The 23,067-nt window shown below is 42.3% G+C and overlaps 1 protein-coding gene across 3 annotated transcripts in view; it reads right to left on the bottom strand.

Annotated features, from left to right (window-relative positions):
• The window catches only part of usp9 (ubiquitin specific peptidase 9), a 353,775-nt gene that overhangs the window by 62,249 nt on the left and 268,459 nt on the right, over positions 1-23,067 (bottom strand). For all 3 annotated transcript variants that reach the window (XM_041210976.1, XM_041210979.1, XM_041210975.1), the window contains 3 exons: positions 21,742-21,883; positions 7,824-8,574; positions 1,024-1,147 (listed from right to left, as the gene is read on the bottom strand). In XM_041210976.1, coding sequence (XP_041066910.1) covers positions 1,024-1,147; positions 7,824-8,574; positions 21,742-21,883 — 1,017 coding nt within the window. The remainder of the gene's footprint in view (positions 1-1,023; positions 1,148-7,823; positions 8,575-21,741; positions 21,884-23,067) is intronic.

The following is a 23,067-nucleotide window of genomic DNA, read 5'->3' as shown; positions in this document are numbered from 1 at the left end:
ACCACATTTCTACTTCTCTTTAGTTCTAAAGAAGAGTCATATGGACTTGAAACGTTAACTCTGTCTTCCTCTCCACAGGTGCTGTCAGACCTGCTGAGTTTTTCCAGCAATTATCGTTTTTGTTTCAGATTTCCAACATCCGCAGTATTTTGCTTTTAAGATAACAATACAATTCAGTACTTCTAGGAGAGCGGGGAAAAGAAAATTAATTTAAAAAGGGAGGAGTACATTTTGTTTTCCTTTCTCACCTGTAGAACTAACAATTGCAGGAATTTGGCCCCACTGAAATCTTTTACCTTATGTCCATATGCACAAGCTGGCTATTCAATCCCCAAGCAGTTTCTTGCAAAGGCCAATAGCAAGAATCCTGACACAGTGCTACCCCTCAGGTCACAGGAGGAAAAAATGTGGGGTTGTGTGTGCGCACATGCATGTGCGTGCATAGTTCAGGGGATGGCAGTAGGAAATCTCTCCTCGTAATATTCCATCATAGAAAGTAACAATCTCACCCATCTCCACCCTTTCCAAAATATTATGCTTTTCTCTTCAATTAGATTTACCATACTTACCATTAAAGTGACACAGTTATCTTCAAGCTTTGTCACAATTTACTTGACACCAAAAGGGAGATGCAAGTGCTTGAAAAGTGTGTTTTAAAATTAAACCATTTCAACGCTGGCAACCCTCATTGGATGTGATGAGTTTAATTCTTAAAACGAAGAACTGAACTCGTCACATCCAATGAGAGTAACGCCCAGAGTGTGACAACGTTGCCCGAGTTAATATTTAATGCAAACATTAAAATTTTACCCTTCTGCATAAAATATGTAATACTGGTATACATTTTGGATGTACATGTGAGTATTTTTTCTACAGTTTGATAGACAACTGTCAGATTTCAATACTTTAAAATAATCAATTATATTACATTTTCAGTTCTGAACTTAAAGTCACACCGTTATACATAATCTGCTTGGGGGAAAAAAAAAACACAAAAATTACGATTATAAATAAGACACTCACCATTCACTTGCTGGACCACGGACTATTTTCTTTGTGTGAAACCCAGTATTAAACAGGAATCTAGCAGCAAGTTGAATACTTATCATCGCCAGTTCTTCAGCTTCTGGTAACAGATGATCTTGCCCTGCAGAAGACAGAAATACTAATTAAGAAACAAAGTTCTACCCAAGCAAAGCAATCCTAACTAGGCTTATTTTAATTTCTCTGAAATCATTTCAAGTGAAAATTTCAATGATTAACTTGCTATGATTTCTTGATCTTTAGGTTGATTTTGTGAAGTTCCCACATGCTTCACCATTGGACCAGATCTTGATATCTACGACTTATATAATTGGAGGACAAAAGTTTAGTATCCCACTTCTGGAGTTGAGGGTAATTTTTCAGAAACAAACTTTTCAAAAATAAAATCAACCTGGCAAAAGGTAGTAAGTTATTAGGTGGGGTCAGAGTAAGTGAGAATAAAGGTCTAAATCAGGGTTATTGTGCACATATGTGAATGCAGAGTGTGGTTAATAAGATTGGTGAGTTGCAGGCGCAGATTGACATGTGTAAATATGATGTTGTGGCTATAACAGAGACCTGGCTCAAAGAACGGCAGGACTGAGTGTAAATATTCCTGAATATGAGGTGCTCAGGAAAGGTAGGAAAGAAAGGAAGGAGGAGGTGGTGGAGTTGTGGTGGTATTAAGGGCAGCATTGCAGTGCTGGAGAGAGGGGATATTCCAGAAGGGTTAAGGACAGAATCTTTAGCTAGAGCTAAGAAACAAAAAACGTGCAGTTACATTGCTCAGTGCAGTCTATAGGCCACCAATTAGTGGAAAGGATAGAGGAACAAATCTGCAAGAAAATTACAGAGGTGCAAGAATTATAGAGTAGTTATAATGGGGGACTTTAATTATCCAAATATAGACTGGGATACAAATAGTGTAAAAATAAGCCCAGCAATTACAGGCCAGTCAGTTTAACTTCAATGTTTGGGATGCTTCTAGAAACAATAATCTGAGACAAAATTAAGGGTCACATGGCCAAATGAGAGTTAATTAAGGAAAGCCAGCACAGATTTAAGGGAAAATCATGTTTAACTAATTTGGAGTTTTTTTGAAGAGGTAACAGAGAAGGTTGACAAGGGCAAAGCTGTTGCTGGGGCATACAGGGATTTCCAAAAAGGCATTTGATAGAGTGTGCATAACAGGCTTGTGAGCACAGTTATAGCTCATTAATAAAAGGGACAGTAGCAACATGGATACGAAATTGGCTGAACAACAGGAAACAAAGTAATGGTTAATGGATGTTTCTTAGGCTGTAGGAAGGTTTGCAGTGGAGTTCCCCAGGGGTCAGTGTTGGGACTATTGCTTTTCCTGATATATATTAATGACCAAGATCTGGGTGTACAGGGAAAAATTTCAAAGCTTGCGGATGATAGAAAATTTGGAAGCATTGTGAAGGAGGGTTGTGTAGAATTTTAAAAGGACGTAGATAAATTAGTGGAAGGGGTGGACAAATGACAGATGAAGTTCAATGTGCAGAAACATAAAGAAGTTCATTTTGGTGGAAAAGACACAGAAGGACAATATAAAATAAAGGATACAACTCTAAAGGGGGTGCAGGAGCAAAGGGATGTGAATACATGTGTGTATAAGTTATTGGATGGGGCAGGACATGTTGACAGAGTGGTTAATAAAACATACAGTATGCTAGTCTTTATTAATAGGGTCATAGAATGCAAGAGCAAGGAGGTACTGTTGAACTTGCATAAGACACTAGTTTGGCCTCAGCTGAAGCATTGCATCCAGGTCTTGGTGGCACATTTTTAGGAAAGATGCTAAGGCACTGGAGCGAATACAGAAAAGATTCATGAGAATTGTTCCAGGAATGAGGAACTTCAGTTATGAAGACAGATTGGAGAAGTTGAGACCGCTTTCCTTAGAGCAGAGAAGGCTGAGAAGAGATTTGACAGAGGTTTCAAAATTATGAGGGGTTTGGACAGAGGAAATAGGGAAAAACTGCTCCCACTCATGAAAGGATCGAGAACAAGGAGGCACAGATTTAAAGTAATTGGCTAAAAAAGCAAATGTGACAAGGGAAAACTTTTTCATACAGCGAGTGGTTAAGGTCTAGAATGCACAAACTGAGTGTGTGGAGGAGACAGATTCAGTTGAGACATTCAAAAGGGAATTAGACTGCTATCTGAAAAGGAAGAATGTGCAGGGTTACGGAGAGAAGGCAGAGGAATGGCATGAGGTAAACTGCTCATTCGGAGAGCTAGTGTAGGCATAACAGGCTGAATGGTCACCTGCTGCACTAACAATTCTCTGATAGTTGGTCTCATATGTATTGGGGTCTCATGGGCTGCATTATTTTCGATTTTGCAGAGTCTTTGTACTCAATCGTCCAATCACATCAGGCATGCACACGAGGCCAGAATTAGGAGCGCAGGTATTTTGGAGGGGGCTGGAAGAAATTACAGAGATAGGGAACGGTGAGGCCATGGAGGGATTTGAAAACAAGGATGTAAGTTTTAAAATCGACATTTTGCCAGATCGGGTGCCAATGTAGATCAGCAGCAGAGGGGTGATAGGTGAACAGGACATGCTGAGAGTTAGGACACAGGCAGAGCTGTGGATGATCAACTTTATGGAGGGTAGCATGAAAATATGCAAGTCTAAAGATAACGAAGGCATGGATGAGTATTTCAGCAGCAGATGAGCTGAGATAGGCAGTTAAGTGATGGTTCAAGGTTGAAAGAGATGATCTTAGTCCCAAATGTGCGATTGGAAGCTTGCACATGAGTGTTGACACTGCCAACCCTGACCTATCATCTCTCTCAACCTCTCTAACCACTAGTATCATCAGGTTGCTTGTCCAACATTTAACTTATAAGTCTTAATTTCTGTGACTGTTTTCTGCTCTCATGACGGAATTGATAGCAAAGATACAGAGTTTATGGTACAGAGTTCATCTTCTCGGCCACTGTCTCAGGCAACGAAGAGCTGCCAGCCTCTGAATACCTGGCAACTCTTGGTAGGCAAGATTTTGGTCCCTGGGATCCTTTATCCTGGGGAAGGCCCGCTAATGCCCACAATTGGCACTTAATGCGCAGGCCTTCCAGGAAGGAGGAGACACAGGGCACTCGCCAGCTCTGCAGCTGGCAGGGAAGATCCCCACCGGCTACACTAAATTCCGCCCACTGGATTGCTGCACAGAGAGCCAGCATGGACTCAATGGCTGAATGATCTCCTTGTGTTGTAATGACTGACTCAGGCAAATGTATCACCCATGAGAAAGCAACAACCTCAGAAACCATCCCAAATTCCGTTACTGCTGTTGAATTTCTGCTCTTAAAAAGTTCCTCCATTTGTCTTGAGAAAAGTCTTATCTAAAGGACAGTAGTAACTTTTAATTGTTGGAGGCCCTGAAGCAAAGAGAGTCCCATGTTACTACACTGATGATTACTTCGTGAAAGGATTGTATATTCTTCTTGGCTTGTCAACATGTAGCAATCAAGGGCTTCCTCAGCACCAATTAACAATAGTACATATTCAATATGACCCAATGTTCGTGAATTTCCAACTATTTGAATTGAGACCCTGACAACAATTAGCACCACTTAATGTTGAGTAGCACTGCACTTGTGGTGCTGGATTTCAAAGGCTGACTAATCTGGTTCTCAACAGTACAGAAAATGATGTACCTAATCCTTATACAGTTGTTCAGTAAACCAAAGGCACCTGTGGCAAATCTCAGTATATTCTGATGACAAACATTTTGTATGACAGGATATCTTATTCATGGCTGTTAACTTAAGCCTCATAATTTCAAACTTGTGGAGGCATTTTGATGGAGACAATTTATTACATGGGTCTTAAGGGAGTGTAAATAACTAATTTGAGACATTCCTCCCCCCTTTAAGTAGTAATAAAATTTGGCTTTCGGTATGTAGTTTAACAAGTATAAAATCTGCCAATTTGGCATGTGCTGAATACCTAGTTCATAGTTCATGTTAATAGTTTAGAGGTAATGTTTGGCTTTGGGAAAATTGTTGTTATGAAGGTAAGGTAATTAAAATGCTGGACTTTAGAGATTGCCAGAACACCTAAAAGAAAATGACAGTTCAGAAGGCTACCCATTAGAGTCAGAATAGAAGAGATGGAGCCATAAAGCAGGCGGGTTTACTTAGCTGGAGAATAGGAGACGTGATGTCTACACTGCTTGCAAAGAGTGTAGCCCAGAGAGACGACTTGCTTTGGAAGTTAGTGCTAAGTTAATTTAAAAGCATTCAATGAACCCTGAAAGTCTATGTTGGAAATGGATGAAGTTTAAGATGATTCTCTGGTTTCAATTTGTGTGTTTGCTGGTAGAGATGTTTAGCTGCAGTTAGGTAAATGGAGAAGTCCTGGGGGGCTGAGAAGGGGAAGGGTGTTTGTTCTGTGCTGGACATAGTTAGTGCTCAGAGAAACCCTGCAAGTCCTTTATAGCTCTGTGCAACCAGGAAATTGGAGTTCAGAGAAACCCGGGGGCAATGACAGTTTAGTGAAGCTAGTGGTCCGTGGAAGAGTTGGAAGTAAACTGGTAATTAGAAGCAGGATTGCAGCTGTGAATCCCGTGGAGCACAGTCTCAGGAATAGAGTGAACCATCAGGTGCTGGGTGAGCAGTCGTTGAAGCAGTCAGAGATGGAACAGCTTTAAGGGAATTCAGAAGTTGGATCTTTAAAAGTGAGGAGTTGAAATCCCTCGCAAAGGAGACAGAGTTTTAATGAGGTTTTGTGATTTCCAGTGGTCACTGATGTCTGGGTGGTATACTGAGAAATACTGGGTGGGATCCGTCTTGGTTGCATTTGTAATTTAATGTGCAGTGTTGTGTCCTCGACCGCATTTTGCCTGTTAATTCATATCTATCTCACATTAATGCTGAATGTTGGCGTAAATTGTTTTACTTTTCTGACTTTGTATAGTAAAGTTTATTTTGTTTGTTTAAAGCCATGGAATCTTATGGCTTTATCCTCCTAGTGGGTAACTGGGATTTCAAACTTGGACTACTGTAAACAAAAAGTTACTGGCCCCTGACCTGATCATAACAGATGCCATACATTTTGAAAAGCATAGCTTTGCTTTGTTTTGGTAAGCTTCCAGATAGGCTAAATGTGCTATTTTAATCGATTTTCAATGTATTTATGCCAATGAGGATGGCTTTGTGTAATTTTCCTATACATTCTTTGATAATGGTCAGTGCTGTAACCGATGCGTTCGTTTCCTGGGAATTTTTTTTATTTTTAAGAAGTCCAAGTAGTAGCCACTTTTGAGGTCAAAATATGCTGAAATTTATGGTTCTAAACACAACCTATTTTGATGCACAATGCATAGAGCAGCAAATGTCAACTTTAGTTGTGTAAAAGAAACTGTTATTGTGTTGCAGTTCCTGGAACTTTGCATAGCCTGGAAGCAGTTTTTCTGCTGCACTTCATAAATGCAACACGATAGTAAAGTCACATACGTGCTTAGGACCTGGTTTCATCATGATAAATCAAGGGCACATGTAAATTAAATGTTCTAGTTTACAAGATCGCTGTCCAACAGAAAACTACATTATGTAAAAGGCTATTGAAATATAAGTATTATCTTCAAAAACAGCACAATGATAAACAGTGAAGTGCTCAGAGAATATAAATATATAATGGAATTAATTACAACTTCCAACAATGCACTTATAACACAGACTTTTGCCTATTTAGCCTAAAAAGTGCTTTTAGTTTAATTTATATTGCATTTCTAATATCAAGATTTAGGCCAAAATGTTAACCAGAGTTCCGGCATAATTTTCTGACTAAGCCGTTAAAAAAAATGGAGATGGTGAAACGAAAGATGGTTGGGAAATTACACATGGCCTTCCAAGGGAAAAATCAGTTAGTTGTTAAATCTGTTATGCCTATCAGCTTTGAGATGCTAGGACTAAGTAAGGTGGTGAGGGCACGTAAACATATTTCAGAGCGTTCGTACCACTAACGCAACCGCAGTTTCTATTCAGGAAGTGACAGCAGGAACACACTTACACAGACAACTCTGTTGCCATGCCTCCCACACCAGAAAGGTGCATGTGGGGTGGTGTGTTGGAGCTCTGTTTGCTTTCTAACCAGCCAGAAAGAGATGGAGTGTCTTCTGAATGAGACACTAGATATATTTCACTACAGAGCACATTCTGTGATTAACGTATTTCATGGAAAATGAACCAAATTGTTGGTTTGCAATCATACATTGTCTCAATAGAATGCACATCAGTCCAGAGTCTGAAAAAAAAGTGGGCCAGTGGGATTAGATTTGAATTGTTCCAGTTAAGGGCTGGCACAGAAACAATGGGCTGAATGGTCACCCATACAGTAAGCTTCCAAAACTCAGGGAAGATCATGTAACAAAAGTTCTTGGTGTGAAGTGCTGCTGGGTCACTATTGTTTAGATACTGGGTATTAAATGTACTATCCAAGTTAAAGACATTGCAGGGTCTACCTGTGCCTAAGAGCATCTCAAAATTTGTCATGTAATGCACTGGGTGCTGGGTATTTTTTTTAAAAGTCCACTTTAAAATAAATAAACTCAGTTTCTCGTCCACTTTGTTTATATACATTTACAAATGAACTGGAACTTTCTCAACCTAAACACTTCAAAAGATTAAATGATATTTTCACGAACTTCTACCTTAGAACAGACCTATGGTCTTAAAATATGCATCAATAAAGGTTTAACAGCGAAATAACAAAAAATTAATATTTCTCAAGATACAATGTTATCAAAGATTTAAGGCACACTCACCAGGTGGAGGATTCAGGTAGACACTATTACAGGTCAGTAGTTTCTTAATGAATTGGAAATACTCCAGGCTATACTGCATTCTGTTGTGCATGAACTGCACATTCTGTTTTCGTACACTTCGTTCAATGACACTTGGCATCTTTATCTGGTGCGGTTTTATGCTAATCTCCAGCTCAGAAATGTACTTAATCAATTCATTATCTTTATCTATTGTGTCCATACGTTCATAAAAAAGTATGTAGGCATTCCACCATCGTTTTTGCCGTCTGTATGACATACGTTTCATCATATGGTCAAACACTTCACCCATGTACTCGCCACCAAAGCACTGGTTTTTCATTTCTTCATCATCATCCATTTTGCACTCAGTTACATCACCATCATCAAACTTATACCATTTGTTTTTCTCACCATCTCCGCCATTTCGTTGAATGATGTATGAATAGTAATGTCCACCGCTAGCCTGACCACTATGCACCAACACACCAACCAGTCTATATTTAGTGCTACCAGGCTGTTCATTATCTGGCTGGTCATTTTGGATCAACTGATTTTCTGGGTTGATGTCATCCCCTTCCAACTTGGCTACACCAGCCACAGTGTAAGGTTCCATATCCAGCTCTCGTGGAAACTCAAAATAGTCATTGAATTTAATTGCACATTCCCTCTCCCAGTCATAATCAAATCGCTTCAGTTGAATTGCTAAAACTGGTGGTAACTTCTTTATTAGCAAACGCTTCACTGTGTCAACCTGCAAGACAGAATACATTACAGGGATAATCAAGTTTAGAAAAATTTTGCCAAAGTAAACATAAATATCAAAAAAATCTCAGCCTTAAAAAATAAGAAAATACAAATATTACAAAGTTTCTTCTGTGCATTTTCCACCACTTTTCTCCTCTCCTAAAGCAGAGGCTCATACTGGGCACAGTCGCTACCAGTTATCTTTTTTACATCCTCATGAGATGCACAAGGACCAACCTCAATGGACATACACATGCATCAATGGATCCTTTGAATTTGTAGTAATATTTACTGTATTCAATATTACTTTAATCTTATGAAATATCAGAACTTCAAATACAGGTATGGGTTTCAAAAAAAACTGGACAGCAAATGAGGCTGAGATATCAAATTAAGACATTAATCTGAAAAAATGCAGCAATTTGAATTCCTTACAACTCATGCTTGTAACCAACTTAACTCAAGTTGTTATAAAATTCGAAGTTGGAGGTGAACTAGAAACCTACATAGGAATGAAATCAGTAAACACTTTACACACAAAGGGTGGTAAATGTTTAGAATGCTTTCATAAACCACATTCATGCAAGGTCAACTGTTAATTTTAAATCTGAGACTGATAGATTTTTAAATAAAAGAATTAAAGGAAATCGGCAAAGGTGGGCATATGGAGTTAGGTCACAGGTCATGATCTCACTGAACAGCTAATTGCGGACTGCTGTTTTAGTGTGCCAATTTAAGATGTGGGAAAAAATGCAATTGCCATTTTTCATATATGATGTTAAACATATGTCAGGTAGAGTGTTAACTTTTCCAGTTCAGAGAGCCAGGAAGTTCTCCATGTGACCTGGCTAACACCGACTGACCAAACATCAAGAACAAATTAACTTGCTCATTCATGTCAAGGCAGTTTGTGGGATCTTGCACTGTGCAATTAGTTGGCATGTTTAGCTGCATAACACTACACTTCAAATTTATTAATTGCTACAGCCCTTAAAGTGCCAGCATCATGAAAACACAAGTTCAGTACAGCAATGCCACTGAAACTTCATATAATTGAAATAATCAAAGCACCTTGCACAGCCAGATTTTCAATACAGCTGATCAATAAAAGTAGACGATGAATGGCTGAGATCTGTACATGACAGCTCAACTTCAAAAAAGTGAACAAGGCCACATTAAAGCTGTGGTCTAGCATTCATTATTTATTCTAATCTTGTGTGAATATTTAGCATACGAAGGTAAATCAGTGCTATCAACTGAGCCATAGCTGACACAGCAGAGCACAAGTTTCAAAACTTAACAATGTATCACATATGAAGTTCCTTATTTAAAGAAACCCCTAACAGTGAAAAGCACCCTTGAAATTGGTACGCAAGGGTCAGGCATGACTTTGCATTTTGGATTACTGAGATAACTGCCATTAATTAAGCTCATATATTGTACTGTGCCTTCAGTATTTATCCTTTCAGGATTTTGGGACATGACACCCTGTATCACAGCAAATTACCTTGGAAAGATGGAACTTACTTCCTCTCCCATCAGGGAATTAGGGTCCTATGAACAAATTACCATCCCTCCTTTTCTAACTAGAGAGCTGTTTGGTGAAAAGCAACTTTGGTGATCTTAAATTGTATAACCTGACATGAGTAAAAATTAAAATTCACAGAAAATGATTGGGGAATTGGGGAAATTGCACATGGACAACTGTATAGAGAAAATAAAGTGAAACGGTGGATGTAGGAAATGAACCAGAAACCAAGTTGAGCTCTGAAAGAAAATCTCAGAAGCCAGAGACCGAAAATTTCTGATCAAAATAAATACAATAGCAACCAAATGGTTTCAGGGTAATGTGCAAATGAACTGAATTAAAAATCTCCTGAAAGCCACTAACATCTAGCATTGTATTCTCAATCAGCAGGAGAACTATCCCTTCACCCATCTTTTAGTAAATATTCAAGCCCCCACTTTTTCAGAGAATGGAAGGAAACAAAACCAAATGCTTCCTGCCTTCCACACATTCCACAGGTGCTCTCCACCTTCACATTGCACATAGAACTCCCTTGCTAAGTGACAAATATGGGCAACCAATTGAACGCAGTCACAAAATCCAAACAAGAACTGTAGAACAGCCCTCAGATTGAGCATAGTCATAGACTATGGAGTCAAGGGGCAGAATGGTCCCAGATTTGCACTAAGTGCAATAGTGGGAGGGAGAAACAATGTTTTACCCACCTGCCACAACGGTGGCTTCTCACACTATCATCCCAATGCTGCCGTGCTAATTATGAATTCCCAGGCAAGTCACCGTTTCAATGGCGGGCGGGCTCTCATTTGCCAGTCACGGCATCACCTCACTGCTTTATCACGCCGGGTGCCATATTTGAGTGCAGCCGCGCACACACCTCTGTGCTTCCAGCCCTGGACTGCTGCACCGAAGACTTGGACTCGAAAGGCAAGAAACAGCCGCTCCAAGGTTTAATGATGTGTCCCTCAAGCTGCCTTTGGACACTTTGGAGGCCCGCCATGATGTTCTTTACCCCAGCTCTGGCCACAAGATGGGCAGCAACATCATCAGTCAGTCATGGGAAGTGGTAGCAGCGGTGGTCAGCACCAACACCCTACAAAAGAGGACAGCCACCCAGTGCTGAAAAAGGATGAAATGGTCTCCTCTATGCCACCAGGGTAAGTCACTCTTGTCATCACTCTCAAACCCATCACATGTCCACAGGGATATCCCTTGAACTGGCAGTACGTGAGCTCATCATTCACACACACACACACCTTCATTACCCTCATCCCATCCGTGGGACTACTTGCCACCCACACATGCTAGGCACACATCATCTGGCCTGGCAGGCATCCTGCTTACACATTCTCCATCTCTATTCATGCAGGACAAGCTGGCACACAAGAGGGAGAAGTCGCAGATTGGTGGAGGAATGTCTGAAATCAAGGTCCTCATGGATTTTGAAAATAGAGCTATCCAGCTGGCTGTTGATTATCTGGACCACTCCTGTATTGACGATGAGGTCAATGGTCCTCTACCAAGTGAGGATCCAGCAGTGCAATATCCATGAAACTACCATGCTGAGTGATGTGTCCTGTTTCACAGGCCACTACCATGCAGTAACTTTCTCCCTCTTTCGCAGGCACATCTGAGAAACAACCGATGGAATCCACGACCCAAGGCTCCAATCAAGCCCCAAAGAAACCTCTGAAGAGGAACCTGAAGGGATCTTCATTGAAGACCTGTCACAGCATTCATGCTCACCTTCCACCAGTGCAGACGCACACACTTAAGTGGGACCTAGCTTTAGAGTACCCTCGTTTCACAATCTGGTGAGCATATTGCACTGTCTGGTCGTCAACAGACAGCAATGGGAACTTCCTACGTCTCTGGCACTTGGAGGACTACTGGATGACAGAAATTTGCTGAATCTGAGTTAGATGACGAGCCTCTGAACTTGGTCATACCTCAGTTGCAGGAACTGCAAAGGCCAAGCTTGGGAACATCAGCAAGGGATGTCCGGTGCACTCCTCAGATTGCAAGGCACAATGGAGGAGCCCACCTGACTTCAGGCTAAGGTGATAGCGCCGACATGCCAACACACCGAGATCAACACTGGTAAGATGGCGGCTGCCATGAAGGCCTTGGTCCAGGACATCACTCCTACACTGCTGTGCGGTCTGAACACCATTGCTAACACCATAGTTGGCCCCCAACAGTACGTATGCAAGAGGGGTGCAGGTCAGCTTGATCTCATTCCAGCTAGCCCTTCTTCTGAAGGAGTCAGCCAGGGGCCCTTGGGCACCCATAGGAGGAGGGTCGGCAGGTGCACACCCTAGGGCCACCTACACAGGTGACTCCGCGAGTGTCAGGCCCCATCCGAATCCCCTCTTCCTGTGACCTCAGCAGCTCCACAGGCTGAGGAGAGTGACACTGCCACACAGCACGACCCCAAAATCAGGCAGGGCCCTCCAGGTCTCTGATCTCCAGAGGACGCCCATCAAGGTCATCACAGATGGGGGCATAGCGGCCAGCAGGTTGCCTCCACCTCCGCTGTGGATGTCCGGGAGCAGCATGATCTAGCAGCATGGTTGGAAGGTTAAGATGATGTGGTTGCTCAGCCTGGCAGGGGTGTTAAATCATTTGTACACAATGTTCACTATTGTAAACTACCAAGAATGTCTCCCTGCCTATGGCTCCTTGTTCTGATGAGCAGTGTTCATGTCACTCAGATGAGAAACCTTGGTTCCTGTACAAGATAAAGGCAGGTGTCTCAGTCCAGGGCCTCTTCCCTGTGCAGCCTCCAGACCCACGTGATGGTCCAACCTCTCACTCCCTGGAAACATTACTGATGCCTGCACCTCGATGGTGCTCGTCATTGCTGCCAGAATGTCATGGGCAGGCGTCAGAGTTCCACCATTCTGTGTACTCTCAGCACCTTTAGGGTGTGGCTGGCTCCCATCTCGTCTGCATTTGTGACCAGTGACATTGGGCTCCTGAAGGGGTCAGCTGTTGAAGGCAGACAAAGGATCAAGTGTATTTAAAATTCCATGGCTGCGTCCCTATGATATGACCCTGATCACAGAGTGCAAGCGAGCTGCCCTTGGCCAGACAGGAGTCAGGCATTCACAGAGGTTACGTGAAGATCTACGGAGTGTCCTCACTGCATGTTATCATCCTCCTGGAATATAGCAACTATTAGGGCACCCATTGCGTCTCCAAGACAGGAGCCTTATCACAGAGGGTGTGCACTGCCATAAGCTGGACTGGAGTCAAACATTTCCAGATGCAATGTGAGGATCTATGCTGTCTCCTCACTGCATGTCGTTATCATCCTCCATAAATCTAGCAGCCATGAGGGCTTCCTGAATGTGACTTCCCTGTCTGGCCAGTGAGATGGCCTCATCGCCATCATCGCCGCATTCGAGGACCTCCTCACCCTCATCCCTGTTGGTGTCCTCTTCGTCAGAGGAGACCTCCAGATCCTCCTCAGCCAGCTCCTCTCCCCATTTCAGCGTCAGGTTATAAAGGGCACAGCAGACAACAACGATGCACGATACCCTCTGTGGACTACATTGCAGGACTCCACCAGACTGGTCCAGACACTGGAGCCTCATTTTCAGCATTCTGATGGTTTGCTCCACCAAGATGCAAGTTGCAGCATGAGCCTCATTATACCTTCACTCTGCTGTAGTCTGAGGCCGCCTCACAGGCGTGATCAGCCATGTCCTCTGCGAGTAGCCCTTAATCCTGAGGAGCATCCCTGCAGTCTCTGGAAGACATTCGCGACCTGTGACTGACTGAGAATGTAGAAGTCACTCCCTAGAAACCACGTGCAGTCCTGGAGGATATGTCTGTGGTGGTCACATGCCAGCTGAACATTCAGCGATGGAAGCCCTTGTGCTTGATATAGTTGACCGCTTGTTGCGATGGAGATCTGCGTGCCACTTATGTGCAGTTGATGGCACCCTGCACCTGGGGGGGAAACCTGAGATCTGGACAAATCCAATTGCTCTTGCATCCTGGCTTTTCTGGTATGGGGTGAAACGCACAAAGTTGTGTGCCTTTGCGAAATCCCAGAGATCACCTGTGGAGCTCTGAAAGGAGCCCCTGGCGTAAAACTTTAGTGGCGCAGTCACTTTCATGGCCACTGGCAATGGATGCCCTTTGCCAGTGGATGCCCTCCATGTGTCTGTGCCGCCAAATCCTGCAACCGCTAACAAATGTGACCGACCAGTTTCTAGACATGCGCAGTCTTCAGCGACACTCATTTTTGATCATCTGCAGGACTGAAAGGTGGCGTCTATAGACCCTGGTTCTAGCTTGGTGCTGACCAGCGATAGTTCGCTGCGGCTCTTCAGCGGATTATACAGGAGCCCTAGCCACCCCTTCCTCCTGAGGGTACTGCTCCTCCCTCTATGGGGCCAGGCTTTTCCTGTTCTCTTCTCCATCGTCTCTGCAGTCTGTATGCCATGACGCATACAGCTAGGCCACCAGGCTCCTGGTGTATTCATCCTGCAGAATGAAAGAGAGGCATGCGTGGGTGAGTTTGGGTGTTCTAAGAACCTCTCTTGGTTAAGTCTGAAGGCCCCTTAATACATCATGGAGAGTGCTGGCCACTATTTGGATGGCTAGAGTTTAGTGTGCTGCATGGCTACCTAAAACCCCACTCTCCTCTGCCTGACCGATTGGCAGCAGCTTTGCCCAGTGGTCTGCATGCTGTGCTCTCAGCTCAGGCATTCTCCCAACACACACTGCAAGGCTGCACTGTTAGCTTGAACCAAGGGGGAGACTGGTCCAAACCTGAATGATGACTCTGCAAGAGGCTGTGAGCACCTCCACTAGTGACTACTCCATGACCATCTTTTGCAAGATGATTGTACAACATGCGCAGTCATCCAACTGTTCTGCAGTCCACTAAAGTGCTGGCAGTCTTTTAACTGAGGGATGAAAAGCTCTGGAGCACTTGGTGGCACTTTCATGCCTCTGCGCTATTTGAGTGGGCAGATAAGCTCGAGGCTCGAATCCAAATATGGTAATGTGGCTGCATCTGAATTGTCTCAACTGTGGAGGAATGGTCACTTTATACAAGGTTTCCCTGGTGTGTGGCCACTTCCCTCCCCGCCAACTGCAATACCATCAACTGCAGGGCAGCCCTTGTGCAACCCCGCAAGTCACCTCAAATGCTGAGTAGCCCTTGAACACCCCCGCCAACTACCCTCAACATCAAGGCAGCCCTTGCCACCCACTTCCCCAACTCGCCTCAACCTTGAAGTCCAACCTTGCAAATGCTGTGCAAATATTGTGCACTCACCTCTGAGATCTCAAACCGCAGCACACCAAGTGCACACCTTATACAAGCTGTTGTGAAACATGTCGGTGCTCAGGTGATCCAGCATGGGGAGATGATTCTGGCGGGCTGCCTTATAATGGTACGCTGATGTATTACATAGAGGTTCTCGACATCAGACAGTGGGAAAAACGGGCACCACTAACGGGCGGAGTGGGTGATTGCAAATAGCTTTCTCACCACATTGTCCACTTACATCGAACACACCCGACACCAACGGGCAGAGAAAATTCCGCCCAAGGTCTCATTTGCTCATTTGGGATCACACCTCCCTGCTAATCGAATTTCATTCTAAGACGCACAATGGCTGACAGTCTCTCCTCTGCAATCCCCACTGATCACAGTGGCCCTTTGCAAATTGCTTCCTGCTCCTTTTGATAATAACTTTCTCAAATGCCTTTCCCAGCCATAATGATCACCCTACCCTGCTGTTATTCCCCAGCCAAATTTCTGGCTGGTCTATGCCTCAATCCCCTGACCCCCACCTATAAGGATTGCTCCCACAAAGTGAAATTTTCAGTCATTAACATTCAACTCCCTCTGCCACCTTCTCTCCCAGACCTCCTTAACCTCTCCTTCCTTGGGGCTCCATCTGTCTTTTCCTCCTCCCTGCCTTTCTCACCCTTACACTTAATCCACTCCTTCCTTTGAACTAAATGGAGCAAGGGGGCAAAATTAAGTCTTACACACACTGATCCTTCTTGCAATCAGTATATCCCTTCCACGCGACTCCCTGTGCATACCATCACAAGTGACTGACAACACTCAGTATAAGTGCTAAAAAGGGTTAGCAATCTTGAGGTTCTAAAGGCATTTTTAAGCTGTAGGCAGTGCTATCAGCATAACATTACCGGGATTCCTCATTCAGTATTGATTCAGTTAATGCTGTTTTGTTATAATGTTGCTGATACAGTAGGGAACATATATCCTTTTAATGTTGTGTTATGTGTTATTATGTTGTTTGCCAGGGGGCCACAATAAGAAGAAATGAAATGTATTGATGAAAACAGCCTCACACTGCATTGAATTCAGTGGTTACAGATATTTTGAAGTGCAGTATTCAAACAATGCACTACCCATCAGTGAATAACTGATTGTTTATTTATTCAGTGTGTGAGGGAAAAGAACTTTCACCGAAACAGAATGAAGGCCTGAGAGGGATAAACATACAGGCAAGCAAGTCCAATAGTAAAGCTCACCCAATTGACAACCTAATAACTTCAACTCACAGTTTGTGTCTCTCATTGTTCTAGACACTTCAGCAATTTACCTTCATGAATTATTCATGCTACTGCTGTGCTTCGTCATTTTCCTTGCTTCTTCCACCCCCGAGTGGCTGTCTGCAATCTCTTTCTCAATTAGCCTTTTCCCATCCGATTTTATTCTACCATCCTGCACCTGCATTCCGTTCACCAACTCCTTGTTTAATTATTCTATTTTTATTGTCAGTTTGCTCAATGATGAAACCTCTGAATAGTTTGAAATTCTATTTCTTTTACATTTAGAAATTTACTTTTCTTTAAAAGTTATTTCATTTAGGAATGAACTGTATATGTACAGTGTTTCAACTTTTTTTTTTCCTGACAAGAGAAGCCCAAAAGAACTTAGCTCCAGTTTATACTTTAGTCCTTATGGGAAAATTTAATTCACTTAATGCTGTTTCACTCAAAGTTGCACTTTTCAGGAACACAACTAAGACGTTAAGTGAAGAATTACTGTACAATGATCTAAAGTAACATGATGGGGCCACTAAAAGCCTTAAAATGGGCTCATGAAGAAAACACCATGACCAGAATGTGCTCTATGATTAATATGAAAAATCAATAATAGAGCTTCTCAGAATGGATTTGAAACCATCTTCTGCCAAGCGAAAGCTAAAGAAAGCATGATGTGAAGCTGCCTCCTCCATACTGAATTTCAAATTAAATATTAAGTTGAGGCAAATGAGATCAAATGTTTTTGCTACACTAGCAACAAAAGAATAAAATCAAGTAGTCAAGCAATGAATAAATGTTCTCCTTTGCAGCTACCAAGCAAGGAAATGGACACAAACTACCCAACAGGAAAGGGAGAGCTACAAATGCCTTTCCTGTCCCTCTGCAGTCTACATTCGCCATCAAGGATAGCTGCAACAGAAGAAAAATAATGGCACTGCACCTGTCAAAAGTGTTGTTGTGAGCATATTATGCAATACTTCAAATACAGTGGGATCAACTAACATTGTGACAGCAATGTACTGAACCCTCTATCAAATATTGAAGCAACACATAGTTCAAATTTCAAAGTTGGTAAACAAACTTTTGTAATGAAGTTGAAGTCAACACACACAATGAAGAAATACTTCTGCCAAAAAAAATTCAGTCAAGTAGTTGACAGCTTAGAGCAAGTCGGGTGGAAACTGGAACCAACAGCACTTGGAAAGATTGTCCACTGAAATTAGCTAACCCGGAGGTTTAGCTGTTCTCTTCCTCACCCAACCAACCTTATTGACAGATTTGTATCCTGGTTAATCTTGCAGCTCTGTCCTGACCTCGTTAGCTTATAGATGTTCCTACATTCTTGTAAACTGAATTCCAGTGGGCAGTTCCAGTGCTGCAGCCTGATCTCCCTGACCAAGTTGTTGTTAGAATCATAGAAATTTACAATACACGAGGAGGCCATTCAGCCCATCGTGCCCATGCTGCCTGGCAAGGAGCCATCCAGTTTAATCCCACTTTCCAGCAGGAGGCAGTCCTATGGCTGACAGCTGTCCTGTAAGAATGCAACACCAAGAATAAAGCATACATAAATCAATCCACAGTTATAAAATTTCCAAAGTGCTTTTTCAGAAACCTTTCTCATTTCTACAGTTCCTTCCGTAAGGGTCACTACAGTCCACAAATATCTCCATCCTCAATGATAGGGAGAGCCCAGCACATCAGTGCAAAAGATAAGGCTGAAGCATTTGTAACAATCTTCAGCCAGGAGTGCCGAGTGGATGATCTATCTCAGCCTCTGGCAGTCCCCAGCATCACAGATGCTAGTCTTCAGCCAATTCAATTTACTCTACGTGATAGCAAGAAAAGGCTGAAGGCCCTGGATACTGCAAAGGCCCGGACAATATTCCAGCAATAATACTGCAGACTTGTGCTCCAGAAATTGCTGCATCCCGAGCCAAACTCTTCCAGTGCAGGTACAACACTGGCATCTCCCTGGAAATGTGGAACATTGCCCAGATATGTCCCGCACACAAAAAGTAGGATAAGGCCAACCAGGCCAATTACTGCCCCATCAGTCTACTCTTAATCACCAATAAAGTGATGGAAGGGGTCATCAACAATGCTTTCAAGCTGCACCTGCTTAGCAATAACCTGCTCACTGATGCTCAGTTTGGGTTCCACCAGGGCCTTTCGGCTCCTGGCCTCATTACAGCCATGGTCCAAATGGACAAAAGAGCTGAGCTCAAGAGGTGAGTGACTGCTCTTAACATCAACACTGCATTTGACTGAGTGTGGCATCAAGGAGCCCTGGCAAAGCTGGAGTCAATGGGAATGAGGGGGAAACTCTCTGCTGGTTGGAGTTATACCTAGCACAAAGGAAGATGGTTGTGGTTGTTGGAGGTCAATCATCTCAGTTCTAGAACACCACTGCACAAGTTCCTCAGGTTAGTGTGCTAAACCCAACCATCTTCAGTTGCTTCATCAATGACCTTCCTTCCATCATAAGATCAGAAGTTGGCTGATGATTGCACCATGTTCAGCACCATCCGTGATTCCTCAGATACTGAAGCAGTCCATGTCCAAATGCAGCAAAACCTGAATAATATTCAGACTTAGGTTGACAAGTGTCAAGTAATATTCGCGCCACACAAATGCCAGGCAATGACCATCTCCAACAAAAGAGAATATAACCATTGCCTCATGACATTCAATGGTATTACCAACACCGATTCCCCCACTATCAACATCCTGGCGGTTACCACCAACCAGAAACTGGACTAGTCTTATAAATACTGTGGCTACAAAAGCAGGTCAGAGGTTAGGAATCCTGTGGCAAGTAATTCACCTCCTGATTCTCCAAAGCCTGCCCAGCATCTACAAGGAACAAGTCAGGAGTGTCATGGAATACTCTCCACTTGCCTGGAAGAGTGCAGCTCCAACACTTGTCATGAAGCTATCATTTTTCATAATATTATTATGGGTTTATGGTTGCCTGTGTGGCTGATTTTAATTGAATTAGAGTCAAATAGACTGCAAGCTTAAAATTATCAAAAGAAGTCAGTTGTAAAAGGCACTTGAAATGCTAATGAGAAAACATGGGTGAGGGCAGCATGTATGATGTGAAGGAAATTTGCATTTTAACATAAGTAGAAAGGTGTTTGGGTTTCAAAGGGATGGTAGGCTGTTTACAACTAACAAGGTAAGCAAGGCTAAGCAGTATGTTTATTTTTCCCAAAGGTACTGACCTTATTGGCAACAAGAAAGATTTTTATGTTATGAGAGAAGTAAATTTCTAAAGACATGTAGAACAATTGGATTTTACACATTAGAGAGAGAAAACATATATAAAGAAGGATGGAATGCCTTGTAGGGTGTGGCCATGTAAAATATTGAAAGGTACATCATGAGACAGACTTGGAAGAAGCTCTAACCACTCTGCAGGAAGAAGTGCTGTTCCAGGAAATAAAGTTGTGTTACAAGTCTTTAGAATTCCACTGTCAAGTGGATATGTATGGTAACCTTGCTGGATTGATTTTATAATTTCAAATCTGTTTTGGACTGTTGCCTTAAGGAGGATGTATAGTTGGGAGGCTGCTTAATTAAGAATTTTGGGAACAGTTAAGACTAAATAACCATGTAACTAATCTTGTGTGTGTTTACTGACTTTTTTTTTTTCTTTTGTAATAAATGTTTTAATTTAATTTTAAAGTCTTTAAAGGTGTTAGTGAAATCAATTCTTCTAAATTCAGTGCATAAGCCTTCTCGTAATAAATACAAATGGCAGAACTGTTGTGGTAGCATGGCCAAGTTTCCCTTGTGGAAGGGAAGAGCAAGGGCAGCAGGAACATGGGAACACTGCCATCTCGAAGTTCTCTTCCAAGCCACTCACCATCCTGACTTGGAAATATATTGGCATTCCTTCACTGTCACTGGGTCAAAATTCTGGAATTCCCTGCCTAACAGCACTGTGGGTGTACCTACGCCACATGGACTGCAACAGTTCAAGGCAGCAGTTCACCACCACCTTCTCAAGGGCAATTAGGAATGGGCAATAAATGCTAGCCTAGCCAGCAATACCCACATCCCATGAATGAATAAAAAAGTGTTGCACAGAGTGTGAAGTTTCAATGAAGAACAGTGCAACAACAATTCAGAAACTGTTACGGACTATATTAGTAGTCTTTCCAGGGCACCTCCTACCTATTTGCCAACCAAGGTGATTTTGTTGGAGGAACCACTAATTTCCCAAAGATAAATATTTTGACTATTGGTTATTTCCTCATGCCACACATGTTTCCACTCACCTCTCATCTTGCCTATTACATTTCCTGCTCCCTTATTTCCCTTCTTGCCCTCTTCCTTACCCAAATTACCCCTTCTCCCGGTCTTCAGTATGTGCCTTTACCACACTGGGTCTGACTCAAAGTCGCTCAAGCTGCTTAACCTGAAAAATTTGCTTTGTTTTATTATCCCCTATATATAATACCACAGAAGATAGCCGAGCATCTGAAAAATTTCAAGCAATTCAAACTGAATGAAGGCTTACAGCCAAAGGAGGAAACCAACCTAAGTACAGAAGAAAAAAAAACCCATAAAATTAATGTTAAGTTACTGTAAAACAAGTGAACCATTTAGCAATAACTGGAGACAACACAATTGGAGAATGGCCATGTGCTGTTACTGATAATGGAAGGAAAAAAAGAACCAGCAGCTTACAACTTGCTTTACCCTTGCATCAGGTGAAATTGTATTGATTAATGAGGAGGAATAACATCGTTCAAGAAGAGTTTCCTGAAGGGAAGCATACTCAAATGGTTGTCCCCTGGTGTATAACTGGCTATAACTCAAATTTATGTAGATATTTTAAATTCTCAAGCATAACTGATGGCATCATACCACTAAATACTTATAATGTCATGTAGTAATGAAATAAATGTTAATTTAGAAAAAAAAACATGTGAAATGCCAAAGATGAAAGGCTGGAGCTGCTCAAGCTAGCTCAATGGACCAGTGGCTATGCAGCCATGAGAGCCAACAATGTGATGGCAAGTCTACATTTCAATGTGGTTATGATTTGGACCTCAGAATTTGTAAGAAAATCCTAAGACAATTGATTACCTTTTTGTTGCATTTCTCACAATGGTATGCATTGGCACCCTCCAATAAGTCTCCTTTGACATACTGCTCAAGTGAATCAAGTAGATTTTGATGATTTCTAATGTCGACATTCAGTGTTGTGAAGGATTCCTCACATTCATATCTAAAACAAGTAAAAATACATTACAACCATTATACCAGGTCTGTATTAGATGTTACAAAACCTGAAAATATTATGAACTGTGAGAAGGGTGGTGTTAGAATTCAAGGACAGAGAGGCTGGTGGAATGGTCAGCACATAGCCGATGAAATTTAATGGACAGAAGTATGAGTGATATTTTAGCAGGAGGAATGAGGAGAAGCAACATAAAATAAAGTATATAATGTTAAAGGAGGTGCTGGAGCAGAGGGACGGGCTAAGTGTTGAAGGTGGCAGGGCAGGTTAGCAAAGTGGTCGATAAAGTATAGGAGATACGGGGCTTTATAAATGGAGGCTCAGAGTACAAAAGCAAGGAAGTTATGATGAACGTTTATTAAACACTTGTTCTACCTCAACTAGAGTATTGTGCACAATTCTGGACACTTTAGGAGAGAGGTGAGGGCTTAGAGAAGATGCGGCAAAGATTTATGGAAACAGTTCTGGGGATAGGAGGCTTCAATTACATGGATAGATTGGAGAAGCTGGGGATATTCACTTCAGAGAAGATTTGAGAGGGGATTTGATAGAGGCATTCAAAGTCATGAGGGCTCTGAACAGGAGTAGATAGGGAGAAACTGTTCCTGTTGGTGGAAGAATTGAGTAGCAGATGACACTGATTAAAGGTGATTGGCAAAAGAAGCAACAAGAGGAAAAGATCTTTTATGCAGCAAGTGGTTTGGATCGGAAATGCATTGCCAGAGTATGGCATAGGCAAGTTCAAGAATTTCCACAAGCACTTTTTTTTAATAACCCCACTGAACCTAAACTCACTTTTGTATCTAACAAAACGTGAAATGAACCCCATGCCCCATTATTTATCTCAGCTTCACTGCACCCACTGACAATAGCCTAGAATTCGTTGGGAAAATAACCCACGCATCCATTTTCAGTGTGTAAACATTCACTGCTGTTAGCTTCGGAAAACTCAAAGCTCACCGTCAACCTCCTAATAAGTTCCAAGAAATTGTGTATTTGCACTGTTAAAACAAATTAAACTTGTCACAGAAAATTAGAGCTGGTATTTAATGACAAAGGACCTTTGAAAAGATTTATATTCTTGCCATGGCACTCGGAGTCCCCGAAAAGGGAACAATTTAAACTGTAGCATCTTAGTCCTGAATTGCTTATCAAGGATTTAAATTCTTCTT

Source organism: Carcharodon carcharias, chromosome 18 (genome assembly GCF_017639515.1).
Source record: "Carcharodon carcharias isolate sCarCar2 chromosome 18, sCarCar2.pri, whole genome shotgun sequence".
Taxonomy (NCBI): Eukaryota; Metazoa; Chordata; class Chondrichthyes; order Lamniformes; family Lamnidae; genus Carcharodon; species Carcharodon carcharias.
This window is presented reverse-complemented; position numbering and strand designations above follow the sequence as displayed.